Source organism: Dama dama, chromosome 5 (genome assembly GCF_033118175.1).
Source record: "Dama dama isolate Ldn47 chromosome 5, ASM3311817v1, whole genome shotgun sequence".
Lineage (NCBI taxonomy): Eukaryota > Metazoa > Chordata > Mammalia > Artiodactyla > Cervidae > Dama > Dama dama.
The window spans coordinates 5,699,708-5,713,743 of NC_083685.1; the positions used below are offsets into that span (position 1 = coordinate 5,699,708).

At 47.3% G+C, this 14,036-nt stretch overlaps 1 protein-coding gene across 3 annotated transcripts in view; it reads left to right on the forward strand.

Moving 5' to 3' along the window:
- Positions 1-14,036, forward strand: part of TTC28 (tetratricopeptide repeat domain 28) — a 575,569-nt gene that overhangs the window by 470,730 nt on the left and 90,803 nt on the right. For all 3 annotated transcript variants that reach the window (XM_061141642.1, XM_061141643.1, XM_061141644.1), the window contains 5 exons: positions 1,483-2,824; positions 4,079-4,602; positions 8,078-8,187; positions 9,954-10,083; positions 12,145-12,363. In XM_061141642.1, coding sequence (XP_060997625.1) covers positions 1,483-2,824; positions 4,079-4,602; positions 8,078-8,187; positions 9,954-10,083; positions 12,145-12,363 — 2,325 coding nt within the window. The remainder of the gene's footprint in view (positions 1-1,482; positions 2,825-4,078; positions 4,603-8,077; positions 8,188-9,953; positions 10,084-12,144; positions 12,364-14,036) is intronic.

The window sequence follows — 14,036 nt, forward strand, 5'->3', positions numbered from 1 at the left end:
CTTTCTCGATGCCTCTGTTTTCAATTCAGACATTTCAGTGAGAACCCATCTTGGTGTTTTTGAGTTTTTATACTTCTGCAGGTTTTGGTCACCAGTACAAAGTTCACACATTGATGCATAGAAAAGCATATTCAAAACCAAGGGCAGAGAGAAACCTGTTTGCATACTAGATCCTTTTGCCTTTTCTGTGTCTCCCACCCAGCCCCAACTGGAATGAACCAGGCTGTCCTTAAAGGCTCTTCCCAAGTTCCTTTTATGATATCCCACATTTGCAACTGCTTTATATTTATGATATATCTCATTTTGAACTGCTTGTAAAAACAACTGCTTGGCTTAGCAGCTATAGCATAGTTTATGAGAGCTATTTGAAATGCAATTATTGTTGACTGTAAAAGCTGGATAGCAAAATTAGAAGAAATTTTGAAACAAAAATCATTCAAATCCCATCACCTAACAAGGCAACTGTTTTTATCTTTTCATAATCCCCTTGAGGTCTTGTCCATGTGCACACATTCATTTTCCTCATCATTGTTACAAGGGAGCATGCAGCATTGTTCTTTGCTTTTTCCACTTAACATTATTGCAAGAACCTGTTTTTCCCTGTTTTTCTGCGTAGTCTTTGTAATAATCTTTTTAATGACTGCATAATCCCCTATTGAGTTGATGTACTGAAATGTACTTATACAACCCCCAGTGTTTGCCATTGAAGATGTTTCTGATCTTTCACTAATCCATAATCCTGCAGTGAAGACTGTCAGGCGTAGAACTTCTGAGGATTTCCTTAGAAGACACTCCCCTGAGCCGGACTGCAGGGCCTGAGCAGCACCGGGAGTGAGGCTGTCTCACCACTCCTCCAGAGACTGTTCCCATTTATGTCCAGCAGTTGATGGGTTTACTAGTTTCAGGGCCACCTTGCTGGTACAGGGTGTTGTTTAAATTTTTTGTTTGCTAATTTAGTAGAAGTAAAATGATACTTCAGAGTTGCTTTATTTTACATTTCTTTGATTATTAAAAGAAATTAACATTTTCCCCTATGGTTACTCTTTGTATTTCCTTGGATGTGAGTTGTCTGCCTATTTCAGTAAATTAAGGTCTTGATTTTTTTTTTAATCAAACCCAGTTAAATCTTTACACACAATAGCTATTGAATTTTTTGTATATGATTTATATATTTCCCAGTATTGTGTTTGCCTTTTAATTTTAGGCATCTATTTGTAGTATAAAACTTACTATTTTTGTAACCAAATCTGTCAGTGTTTTTTGTGTGTATGTGTGTGTTTTTTTTTTTTTTTTCTTTTTTCTGTTGCTTTGAAGCTTAGAAAGCTATTCCCCCTCTGGAAAGCTGATAAATATTTAATTCTACCTTCTGTTATTTTAAATTCTTTAATTCATCTGGATTGTATTGGAGTATAAATTGAGTTGCAAATTACATTTTATTGCTAATCAGTCATTCCAACCCTTTTCTTTTGTGCTCTTTCTCAGGAATCATACACCAGATGAAAGGTGATTATGACACTGCGCTGAAACTCCACAAGACCCACTTGTGCATCGCCCAGGAGCTGAGCGACTACGCTGCCCAGGGCCGCGCCTATGGAAATATGGGCAATGCCTACAATGCTCTGGGCATGTATGACCAGGCGGTCAAGTACCACCGGCAGGAGCTACAGATCTCCATGGAAGTGAACGACCGTGCCTCACAGGCGTCCACGCACGGGAACCTCGCCGTGGCCTACCAGGCCCTGGGCGCCCACGACCGCGCCCTGCAGCACTATCAGAACCACTTGAACATCGCCCGGGAGCTGCGAGACATCCAGAGCGAGGCGCGGGCTCTCAGCAACCTGGGCAACTTCCACTGCTCTCGAGGGGAGTATGTCCAGGCCGCCCCCTATTACGAGCAGTACCTCCGACTTGCTCCTGACCTTCAAGACATGGAGGGAGAAGGAAAGGTCTGCCACAACCTCGGCTACGCCCATTACTGCCTTGGAAATTACCAGGAGGCAGTAAAGTACTATGAGCAGGATCTGGCCCTGGCCAAAGACCTTCATGACAAATTGAGTCAAGCAAAAGCTTACTGCAACTTGGGCTTAGCGTTCAAGGCTCTGCTGAATTTCAGCAAAGCTGAAGAGTGTCAAAAGTACCTACTGTCCCTAGCCCAGTCCCTGAATAATTCCCAGGCTAAATTTAGAGCCCTGGGGAACCTGGGCGATATATTTATCTGTAAAAAAGATATCAATGGTGCAATAAAATTCTATGAGCAGCAGCTGGGCTTGGCTCACCACGTGAAGGACAGGAGACTGGAGGCCAGTGCATATGCAGCCCTGGGCACCGCATACCGAATGATCCAGAAACACGACAAGGCCTTGGGTTATCACACACAGGAGCTGGAGGTATATCAGGAACTGAGTGACCTGCCGGGAGAGTGCAGAGCTCATGGGCACCTGGCCGCAGTCTACATGGCCCTGGGGAAGTACACAATGGCTTTCAAGTGTTATGAAGAGCAGCTGGACCTAGGGCAGAAGCTGAAGGACCCCAGTCTCGAAGCCCAGGTCTATGGCAACATGGGCATCACAAAAATGAACATGAATGTGATGGAAGAAGCCATCGGCTACTTCGAGCAGCAGCTGGCCATGCTGCAGCAGCTGAGTGGGAACGAGTCTGTGCTCGACAGGGGCCGGGCCTATGGCAACCTGGGGGATTGCTACGAGGCCCTGGGCGACTACGAGGAAGCTATCAAGTACTATGAACAGTACTTATCTGTTGCCCAGAGTCTGAATCGAATGCAAGACCAAGCCAAGGCTTACCGAGGCCTGGGAAATGGACACAGGTAAAAACGACAGAGGACAAGTGTGGTTAGCAAACCTTCACCAGGGGCAGCTGTTGTGTCCACATGACAGCCCACTGACCGCAGAGCAGCTCCGTACACTGCTCATTGGCTTCCTCCAGTGATCCTGTGAGTGTAGCCAGGGTGTTTCTACCCTTGTGTCATGGAGGAAGAAACTAAGGCCCAGAGTGTATGTCCAAGATTACACAGCTTAAAAGGGATAGCTGAGAGTTTAATGCAGGACTCTCTGACTCCAAATGCAGTGCCTTTTTGACTACATCACAATGAGCAGACTAAAAGAGAAAACAGGAAGGTGAAAGATGAGTGAATTGATCTAACTTATCTTTTCTGATTGCCCCTCACATTATATGAATGTGTTCATTAATATAACATCTCTACCCACCGGTTACTTGGACCCCATATTGTTGCTTTTAGGGAAAGCCACCTCAAAAGATGGGGAGTAAACGAGCATATACTATCATCATGCTAGGCACTTTGTGTAGATATCTTGTTTAATATTTATTGTAGTTGTGTATTAGTCTACATTGGTCATCATTGGCTACAGGATATGGGATTTATCAGCGTCCAGAAACTGAAGCTCAGGGAAGGGAATCCATGTGTCCTACACAACTGGTTTGGTCTGCTGCCGGAGTCCACGCCCTTCTCCCTCTTACTGTGTCATCTCTCAGCAGCACAACAAGACCCACTGTCGACCAAGGCGCTGCTTTCCTCCTGGGTGTGGGGAACCCAAGAGGGTGTCTGTGTCTGCAGAATATATGGCCTCTCCAGACAGGCAGGGGATTAGGGCTCCTGGAGAGGAGGAAGGGCAAGGGTCAGACTAAATCATCACCCACAGAGTGCTCTGAGAAGCTCAGGGTGAAAGATTTATCGCCATTGTAAAATGATTTCAAAAACATAGTCTGTGCGGTAGTGGAAATTGGGAGGCCCAAAGAACCAAACAGTTCACTTGCTATCATTGTGCCTATTAATATATTTTATGTTTCCTCTGGGGTGTATATCCCATTGAATCTCAGGCTCTTGGGAAGGTCACTAAGGGATGACTCTTGAATTGCTTTCCAGATTATGAAATTCCCCTGCATCTCACTCTAAGGGCACATGATAGATTTTAGCTAGAAGAGGAGTTAAGAGCTTCTATAGTAAGTGACAGTGACAAATGCTTTTCATTTTCTCAGGGGCTTTAGCATGTCTGCACCTGCACAAAATAATATCATTGCTTTTCTGTCTACATCCCCACAGGGCAATGGGGAGCTTGCAGCAAGCCCTGGTGTGCTTTGAAAAGAGGCTTGTGGTCGCCCACGAGCTTGGGGAGGCCTTTAATAAAGCCCAGGCCTACGGCGAGCTGGGAAGTCTGCACAGCCAATTAGGGAATTATGAACAAGCCATTTCCTGCCTTGAACGCCAGCTGAACATTGCTAGAGAGATGAAGGACCGAGCTCTGGAAAGTGATGCAGCCTGTGGCCTGGGGGGTGTGTACCAGCAGATGGGGGAGTACGATACAGCCCTGCAGTACCACCAGCTGGATCTGCAGATTGCCGAGGAGACCAACAACCCCACATGCCAGGGCCGGGCCTACGGGAACCTGGGCCTGACCTATGAGTCCCTGGGCACCTTTGAGAGAGCTGTGGTCTATCAGGAGCAGCACTTGAGCATCGCTGCACAGATGAACGACTTGGTGGCCAAGACGGTGTCTTACAGCAGCCTCGGAAGGACGCATCATGCTCTGCAGAACTACTCCCAGGCAGTCATGTACTTGCAGGAAGGTAAGTGGAAAGGTCTGTGCAGCTTCTCGGTCCACTCTGAGACTGAGCTCACAGTCTGCCCAGGAGGAAATGCACTCATGTGAGTGACCATCTTGACCTGGAGTGAGGATTCAGAGGCTATATCATCAATTCAATTCCAAAACCATGGTGTCCTCCCGTGGGTGCTCCTTGAGAGTTCACAGTTCTTTCCGCTCTCCTGGATGCATCACCCAGCTTGTCTCACTATGCTAGCCAGCTGTCCAGGGGGCTGACACCCTCCTTGCCTTTCAGAACCCTCCACTGAATGAAAAACACCTTCTCCACAAGGTGAAGTTAGATCTAAGCACGTACAGGTTAATGCTCTGCATCAGGAGATGCGCAGTGGTTCTGAGCCCGTTGTCTGCTAGACAATACCTGAGCTGCATCAGCACTGTGTAGAAGTCCATTTCAAGGTGGTGCCAGGGTCTAATCCAGTAGCATCCGTCTGAGGGTCGCTCAAGCCGTCAGCCAGGTTTCCCGGCATTGGTTACCTCCGGGGCTGGGCTGGAGCCACAGTGCGGTCGCTTCCGGCCGGCCCGGAAAGTGCCTGCTTCCCTCAGTTCCCTGGCTCTGTTCCCTCTCTGGCAGAGACTCCATGTGGCTACCTGCACACAGGTGAGCCTGCAGTGCTTCCTCCCTCACCACGCAGAAGCCCTGCGGCAGTGTGTTTGCCCTCCACTCCGGAAACCCTCCTGGAAAGCACTTCTTCTCACAGGGCCATGGTGTGTTACCACCTGGGAGGGGGCACAGCAGACACAGTGTTCTTGGCTCTTGAGTAAAAGGAAAGGGGTACTGATTTCCAGCAAAAATGCTCATGTGTGGTTTCCAGAAAACTTCCCATACATAGTTTATCTAATTGGATTTAATTCTCTTAGTAACCCTGAGAGGTGTATCTTTTCATTCTCATTGGCAGCTAAGTGACCTGAGGCTCAGAGTGCAGTGGCTTGATCCTGACCTCGTGGTCAGTCAGTGGTGGCATGGGGCTCAGCCCAGGTTTCTTGATCCCAGGAACAGCACAAGACTCCACGCAGCCCCCTAGAACAGAGCCAGGCTGGCGCAGTCGCGTCCACGATCACTCCTGAGCCCCAGCTGGGAGGCAGCACATGGAGTGGAGAACGGGCCAGCGGCTGATGGTCAGGGTGGTCCTCTGCACAGACCAGGTCTTGCCCTGGCCTGCCCAGGCTGAGAGGTTACTGGGAGGCTGAAAGCCACTCCCCAGACATTATTTGACTCCCACTCAATGGGAGCTCTGCCTCAATGCATGAAACATGAGAGTTGGCTTTTGGTTTCCTGAAATTAGACTGTGGTAAAATTCTAACAGACTGGGGGCAGTTTTCAGTTGAATGTGTGAAAACTATTAAATTCAGACCTAGCGTATGACAAAACCTTTCAGCTGTGTTCTTTGGTTTTTTCTGAAATATTATTTCCATGAAGCAGCTGCTTTGCCTGAGATATTGTAACATAATTCTATATTTATGGAAGGCTGTTTTTTTTTTTTTATTGTTGTAATTTTAAGTCTTGCAGAGATCTAAATTCTTATTGTGGCGTCTCCACGGTGTCTTTTTAGTGGATGTGATCTACCCCAGAGCCTGATGTTCCCCTTGGGCCCATCCAGATGCCTCTTCACATGAGTTGTTATAGGTGCAGAACCCCTATTGGGCATTTTCTGAGTGCTTTGAGTTGGGTCTTCAGACTCTTGCAGAGAGGGAACAGTTCAGTTGGAAACCACTTTAGTTCTCTTTCCTGACTTTCAGAAGGGGCTGTGCACTAGCATCACACCGCCCATGTGTAATAGAATCTCATAGTGGGCCTGGTCAGAGTCCTTTGAACAAGCTCTGTGGGTCGTATAGTTACCCTTGATTGAAACCACTGGTCTTATCCAGTTTTTTCTCTTTTTGCAAATAAAGCAAGGGAGCTAGAGCCAATTTGGCTCCAGGAGAACCGGATGTCTGGGTCAGATCCTCAGAGCAGAAGCAGGTGGAAACTGGGACAGCGCAGATGTCGTGTCTGCCGTGTTTGCTCTTCACTGTTGAACCACTGACCATGGGGCCAGCGAGGGTCCCCACTATGGGATCCAGCGGGAAGCATGGTCAAGTCGCTGCTTGCACAGAGCATACCTTCTGGAGGGCTGCCACAGGGACTTCCAGCTCGGAGGCCCAGGCCCAGCAAGGAGAGCAATCCTGAAGAGTGAATAGAGTTAGCTGGTTGGAGGTTAAACAGCCAGCCTCCTCCTGGTTTTCACCCAAGAACCATTTCTTCTATTTCTGTTCCTACTCTATGAAGTATTTTAAAATGTGAATAATTTTCAAGTACATATTGTTTTTGTTACCCAGTGACATGATTTAAATGTAAAATGCTGTTGCTAAGTTTTCTGAGTTATGTGCATTTTGAGATACATGATATTTTATGGAACTTGAACCCGAGTCTCACTTTTATTAGCTTCTCAGCTGACTCGATTCTTTTCCAGAAGTCTGAAACTGAGTGGGCCCAGCATGCTCAGAGGTAGGTTCCCATTCACCCTGAATTAGATTATAAAGAGGAAGTCCTTCCTTGTGTGTACAGTTGTAGCATGGGGGCCTTCCTGCCGTCTCGGCACAAGCTGACTTCTCAGTACAGAGAGCAGGGTAACGAGGGCAGAGTGATGCTGAGAACTGCTTGGTGACCCACACAATAAAAGGTTGCCTTCGGATTTGACTCGCTCAAAGCCCTGGAGGTTGCCAGTGTCCTGAAATCCAGAAGCTTGCTGTGAGTAAGTGACCCAAACTGCCGGTGCCTATCCGAAGGCCAGTAGAATGAGGATAGTCTCATCTAAAGCTTTGACTCACAAAAGCACTTGTTCTGCATCCCCACTGAGGCACATCAAAGTCTCAGCCTTAAAGGAAAAGCAGATCGGATGTGAAATGTGTCAGTGGTACGAGTAACAGAAGGCAGGGTCAGGCGGTGCGAGCATTCTGCTTCCAGGACATCCGATGTGTCTCCCGTCGATGCTGGTTGGATGCTGTGCACAGGTGATAGGAGAGATCTGAGCTGGGCTTCTGTACTTGATTGTGGAGCTGTCAGAAACACTACTGCCAGCCAGAGAATTGGGTTCGATACATTTATAGGCCTGGAGTTTTCATTCGCAAAGCTAGGGATTTCACAGTGGGGAAGGCAGCCAGTTGGGTTCTATTTGCTTCGGTGTTTCTGCCTGCCCTGCAAGCCCGTCTCCTGCTGATAGCCACCGCCTGAGCTTTTGCGGGGGCATCTTGGAGTGACCTGGAAAGGTCGCTGCTAACACAGAATTTGCAAAGAATGCTTACTCTGCCTTGGCCGAGTCTGCTTGTGTCCTGCATTTTATCTCACTGTGTTGCTGACAATCTTTATATCCACCTGAGGCAGAATTACCCTCTAGAACTCCTTGGCAGGGTGGAATTGTCTGTCTTCTATACATCCTCAAGATTTCTCTCTCTGAATTCAGGTTTAAGGTTAGCAGAGCAGCTGGGCCGAAGAGAAGATGAAGCCAAAATTCGCCATGGTCTTGGCCTCTCCCTCTGGGCGAGCGGGAATCTGGAGGAGGCCCAACATCAGGTGAGCAGGAGAACCCTTTTCTGAGTAGATTTTGTTTCTAGAAGCATGGAAGATCTTGAGATTACTATCCTAACAGTGATGACATTTATCAGAAGGTGTTGACTTGTGCTCTTGAGATGAGGCACAAGATATCCAGCCTTTATCAGCCCAGACACGTTGAACCATAGTAAAGACTTGTTCACTTGTGTGATAGATTTCTCAATAATTTCTTTGGAATTCTTGTATTATGTGCTGCTGTTCCTCATAAAACCTTAATATGACATTACATACATTTTTTGACAGAAGTAATCCAAGAATTTGTAATTATTGGATTTACTGTCTTTGTAGGTTTCTAATTATATCATTAGATGCCTCTTTCCCTTCTCCCTCTCCCTCTCCCTCTCTTTCTCTCCCTCCCTCTCTCTCTCTCTCTCTCTCTCTCTCTCTCTCTCACACACACACACACACACACACACACACACACACACACACACAGAGTTCATGTTTCTGCATATGTTCAACCAAGAGTTGAAGAGAAATGTTCTCTCAGGCTGACTCTGGAAATTAGAAAGATCCCTGGAGTGGTCTCTAGTCAAAGATCACTCTGTTGGGTTGCAAGAGTTGTGAGATGGCTTCAAAAATCACGTGCTCAGCCGCTGAGGCAGCCCTTAGCATGGAGGCCGCTGTGCTAGCAAAGGGGCCCAGGATTGGTGAATCCAGGCTCCCATCCGAGGTGCTGCTGGGATTGAGGACATGATGTGCCTGAACTTGTGCCATAGCATCCTGGGATGTTACGGCATTTTACAATTTAAAGAATTAATCCTCTGGTTTCCTGGTTTCAGATATTAAAATTTTTATTGATACAGTGATTTATAGTTTTCAAAGTACTTTCACTGACTGAGTGTATTCCTCAGTGACCCTGTGAGCTAGAGTGATAGCCATCCCTTTATAGATAAGAAGCCGAGGCTCCGAATCTTGCTGAAAGTCCCCCAGCAAATTCGTGGCAGGGTCACGAGGGAGTACGTTCCTCTCTCCTGGTCTCAGTCCCTTAGTCTTAGAATGCTGTTCTTTACATTTGCATGAATTTAAATTTTGATACTGTTTCCACCTATAGGTATCGGAGAAAAGCCTCATGGTCCCGGAGAAAAGGGACCTATAGGTCACGGAGAAAAGCCATGAGAGCAGCAGGACAGTGTCTCCTCAGGAGCACTGCGTGTCTGGTGTCAGGGCGTCCATGTGCGTGGACACGGTTCTTGGAGCACGGCTGTGCGCAGCAACATCTGGTTCAGAACAGCCTGCACAAAGCCCCCTCCTCCTCCTGAGAGCACAGCTGTCCTCACAGCTCACCCTCTCCCCCCACGCCCCCTGCCTCAGGCGTCTCCAGCCTGCCCCCCCCACCCCCCACCCGCTCCCATCCCAGCCCTTCTGCACTGCGAGGCGTGTGGGGTGGTGAATTACAGTGGCTTGATGACAAGAGCAGAGGCTTTTCGTTTGTTTTAATCAAAATCAGGACTTGATTGCATTAATAGCTGATCTTTTTTCACAACTTTCAGACTATGAGTCTATTACCCCTGTCTTTTAGATCCCCTTGTCTGTCAAAAATTGATTACACAAACTGTAATTTACCAAGTATGATCAAACTGATGCCTTTTCAGGTCTGGAAATGGAGACTCTGAAAACAACTTTTCCATGGTATACCAAGATGTGAGCAGCAGTGGTCTCTAGTCAGGGAACGGCTGTCCTGTAGTTTCTGGACAATGGATAATGTTGTCTTCCCTCCCTTGCAGCTCTACCGGGCATCAGCCTTGTTTGAGACAATCCGACACGAAGCGCAGCTGAGCACGGACTACAAGCTCTCCCTCTTCGACCTGCAGACGTCCTCCTACCAGGCCTTGCAGCGAGTACTCGTCAGCCTCGGTGAGAGCGAGCGGTGGGGTTTCCACCCCGAGTGTGCACCCCATGTCTGAGTCGTTTAGTGAGCACCGTGATGAAATACAATTTGTTGTCATGGCAGAACTGAAGCCACAACCACAGCCTTGCCTTCAAAAATTTATTCATACATCCAACAAATGTTGTGCCACGTGCTGGTCAAGAAGGCCCAGCTCCTGACCTCTGGAAGCTCTTAGTTCGTCAGCAGATGAAAGTTGGGGGTCCAGTAGGGTGTGATTTGGTTGTGGAAACAAAGAGGCTTGGCAGGCAGACCCAGGAGCCAGAGGAGGTGCCCTGGAGACAGGGTACCTGAAGCAGGTGCTCCCACCAGCTTCCCTCTGCCCACGGTACATGGGGGCAGGCGCCTGAGAAGTCACTGGCCTCTTCCCTGGTTCATTGCCACACATCCTTTAATGCTGCTGTCTAGTAAACATGTGTACTGTCTGCCCCGTGGCCGTGACACTCTCAGTGACAACTCTCCCGGGCCGGGGTGCCACGTTGCATTGGGGCAGCACCCCGCCCCTTACCTGGCCTAACTGTGGCAGCCACCTGATTCCAGCTCTGCCTCTCCTCAGGCCTGCCCGTCTCTGCAGACCATTTCCCGCAGCCCAGAAGCTGGGTTAAGTAGGTGTCCACTGGAATTAACAATGTCTTTGAAGTTGGTTGTTAAGGCCTCACCAATAACCTATCCTTGGCTTTATATATATATATGAATGCTCAAACTTCCCCTTAAAAATGTGTCTATTAACTGTGCTCATTGCCTGGGATTGCAATTTATTATCTGTTATAATCACAATGTTAAGTCTGTCTAGCACTTTGGGGCCAGTTTTCCAGTGTGTATAGAAATCGTCCCTGCTGTTCCAGCTAATAACTTAATAAAGGAAGAGGAGACATTTGCATACACACCTGTAAATCCCCGCTTGTCTGCTGATACACGGCCTGCAGGAAGTGGGGCATCCTCGCAGTGCTGTTGGAGTTGAGGCATCTGGTCTCCTGCTTCTGCCCACTCTCTCTTCGGACCTTCATTCTAGCAGCTCTTCCGTTTGTACATTTACAATTGCAAGTAAATCCTCTGCATTGTATTTCTTCTAACAATCTTCATTTGAAAGGATGTTGCTGTGTCTTTTGTGCTCTCATTATTGTGCATTAGCTTTTAAACTAGATTACAGACTAGTTTCTTAGACAAAGTGGGTTTAGAGGTTGGATCAAAAGACTGAGGAAAAACTGGAAAGAGAAAAGCAATTTCAAAGAATTAGAGACCTCGGAGGTTTGAACCCTTTGCCTGTGGGAACTAGAAGAGACAAGAAGCAAGTTTATGGAACCCCAGAATGGAATAAGGTATAAGCTCCAGCGATTATAATGTCACTTACATATGCACCGTGCTTTGAATGCTGCCTACCAGGCATCTCCATGTGTAGGGCCTCATTTAGTTGTTGAGATAGGCAGGACAGCTGTCAGGAGTCCTTGTTTCAAGTGACGGAGGAAAAGGCACTCTAGCAGATGGACCAGCATGTGTAAGAACACAGAGGTATAATTTGGTGTGAAATGTGGCAACGGGGCTGGTCAATGTGATGCACGGAGGAGCTACATCAAGGAGAAATAGAAAGATGGTCAGAAGCCATGTCCCAGAGGGATCAACTGTCACGACCAAATCAGAACCAAGCTGAGCAGGAAAGTGAGAGGGTAACCAGAGAGCAGAACATCAGGTTCAGTGAGCCAAGGGGATGGGGTCAGAAGCCAGAAGGCCTGGAGCAGCTTGGGTTGAGGAGGGAGAGTAGGCAAGGCTAGGATGGATGCTGTCAGCAGCTCTCCTGAGGTAGCTGCCAGACAGGGAAGCCCAGCAGCTTTCAGGAGTGCAGGATCTGAACCCGGGGGCTTTGAGAAGCGTGGTCACTGCATGCGGCCTCTGAGGCAGTCTGACTGAGAGTCTGCCACGTGTTGGCGTGCAGAGGCCATGGGGCTTCTGCCTGCCCAGGGTCTCTGGACCTGGAGGCCCTCTCTGATAAGCACACTCCCTGTGGACTCCCAGCCTATCCCTTTGTCTCCTAGGCCATCATGATGAAGCTCTGGCCGTGGCAGAAAGAGGACGGACAAGGGCGTTTGCAGATCTCCTGGTAGAACGACAAACAGGACAGCAGGACTCTGACCCCTACTCCCCGGTCACTGTTGATCAGATCTTAGAGATGGTTAATGGCCAGAGGGGACTAGTGCTTTACTACTCCCTGGCGGCGGGCTACCTCTACAGCTGGCTGCTGGCTCCTGGGGCAGGTAAGATCTCTTTCCTTGGGAACAGGGCAATTAAAACAGCAGACTGTGAAAGTCTAATGAACAGAGGTGGGAGAGGTGCATTACCATAGATCAGATCCAGGAGCTAATGTTGGCTTTCAGTGAAACCTCAACCTCAGTGGGTAGCTGGTGGTGGGGCATTCAATTAATAAGACAGCCCAGCTTTTTCATTCCCCCAAGAAATCACAGCTTCTCGCTGGTGAATGTGGAAGCATTTATCAAGGAAGACTAAGAACAGGAGGATTAATGTCACCAGCGCCCTATTTTTAGGCAACTGTTGTTCACTAGCTAATAAAGCGATAACTGTTAAGTCCTAATGAGTTCTTTCTCGATATGATTTAATAATTGTGACCCTTTGTTGTGGTCCAGTTAAAGAGACTGAAATGGTGATGGCAACTCTTATCACAGTATATCAATGAAGTCTCATGCTTGAAATTTCTGAGTTTAGCAAAACCCATTTTTAACCAGTTCATTTGTTAATCTGTTTCAGAAATAAAAATCCCCTTTGATTAAATCAGGATTAAATGTTCAGACTTTAACAGCTTCACTAAGTACAGAACCACTAATTAGCTGTTAGGGCCATATTTTTTGCATAATAAAATGCTGATGGTTTTACCATGTTGGAGACACACCAGATCCAATTAGAGTTTATTGACTGGGGAAGTGGATCTTATAATTGGGAATCTTGAAGAATGGGCTTCTTGGATATCTGTAAGCCAGTTTCAAAAAGTTCAACTGCCAAGGCGAACTGACAAGCTTTTCTTGATTACCTCTCTGTTCCTTTAATTTAAAAAATGATTGCTGGATGATAGCTCTGAGGTACTTCTTGGGTTCTGATTACATTCTGAGAATGCCTATACATTCCATGCCTCAGCAGGATTACTCTTTGTAATTTTCCCCTTAATCCCACATTTCCATAGGCTTCCCATAAAGAACATTCTTGCCTCTGATCTTTATATGCTAACGGTTTTGAGTTGTGATGTCTGTGGTGACTTGGTGAGTGTCAGATACAGTGGGCTGAATCTCTGTATCCCAGCCCCCTGCGGGCCCTGGTGCTCAGGAGGATACAGCTGATGATGGAGGCATCGAGCACGTTCTCTCTCTCCGTGGTGGTTATGTTTTGGGGACATGATTTGACAGGTGGCATATCCAAATCCCTGTAATAACGAGTCATGTATAATGAGGCTCCTATTGTTTCTCTTTCCGTTTCTCTTTGCCCTTAATTAGACTCTGAAGCTTTCACTGGGGCTTTAATCCAATCAGAGAGGACCAGCATTTTCTAGGGCTGACACACCTCATTACCATTTGAGAATATGTCCTGTGTTTATTGCCAGAAAACCACTGCAGACTGCCTCGGTTTCATACAGCCATCATTTTTTGCTCCTTTAATCCATTAATGACCATTGACCAGTTGGTCTTATTTAAAGATGGTTTAAAATGTTTTTATCTGGCCTTAATGCTGCGTATTTATTTTGCTTTGCTTTTGTGAAAGGTCTATATTTGGCTAGCTACAGTTTTTGTCAGGAGTTCAGCTTCTGGGGAGAATATACCTTTGGCATGCGCACACACCATTCCTCAAAGGGAACTTTCCCTGGTTGCTGTTTCTGAGATGCATCTGTTTTAAAATATGTGAACTAGCCATCAGTCCCGGAGCT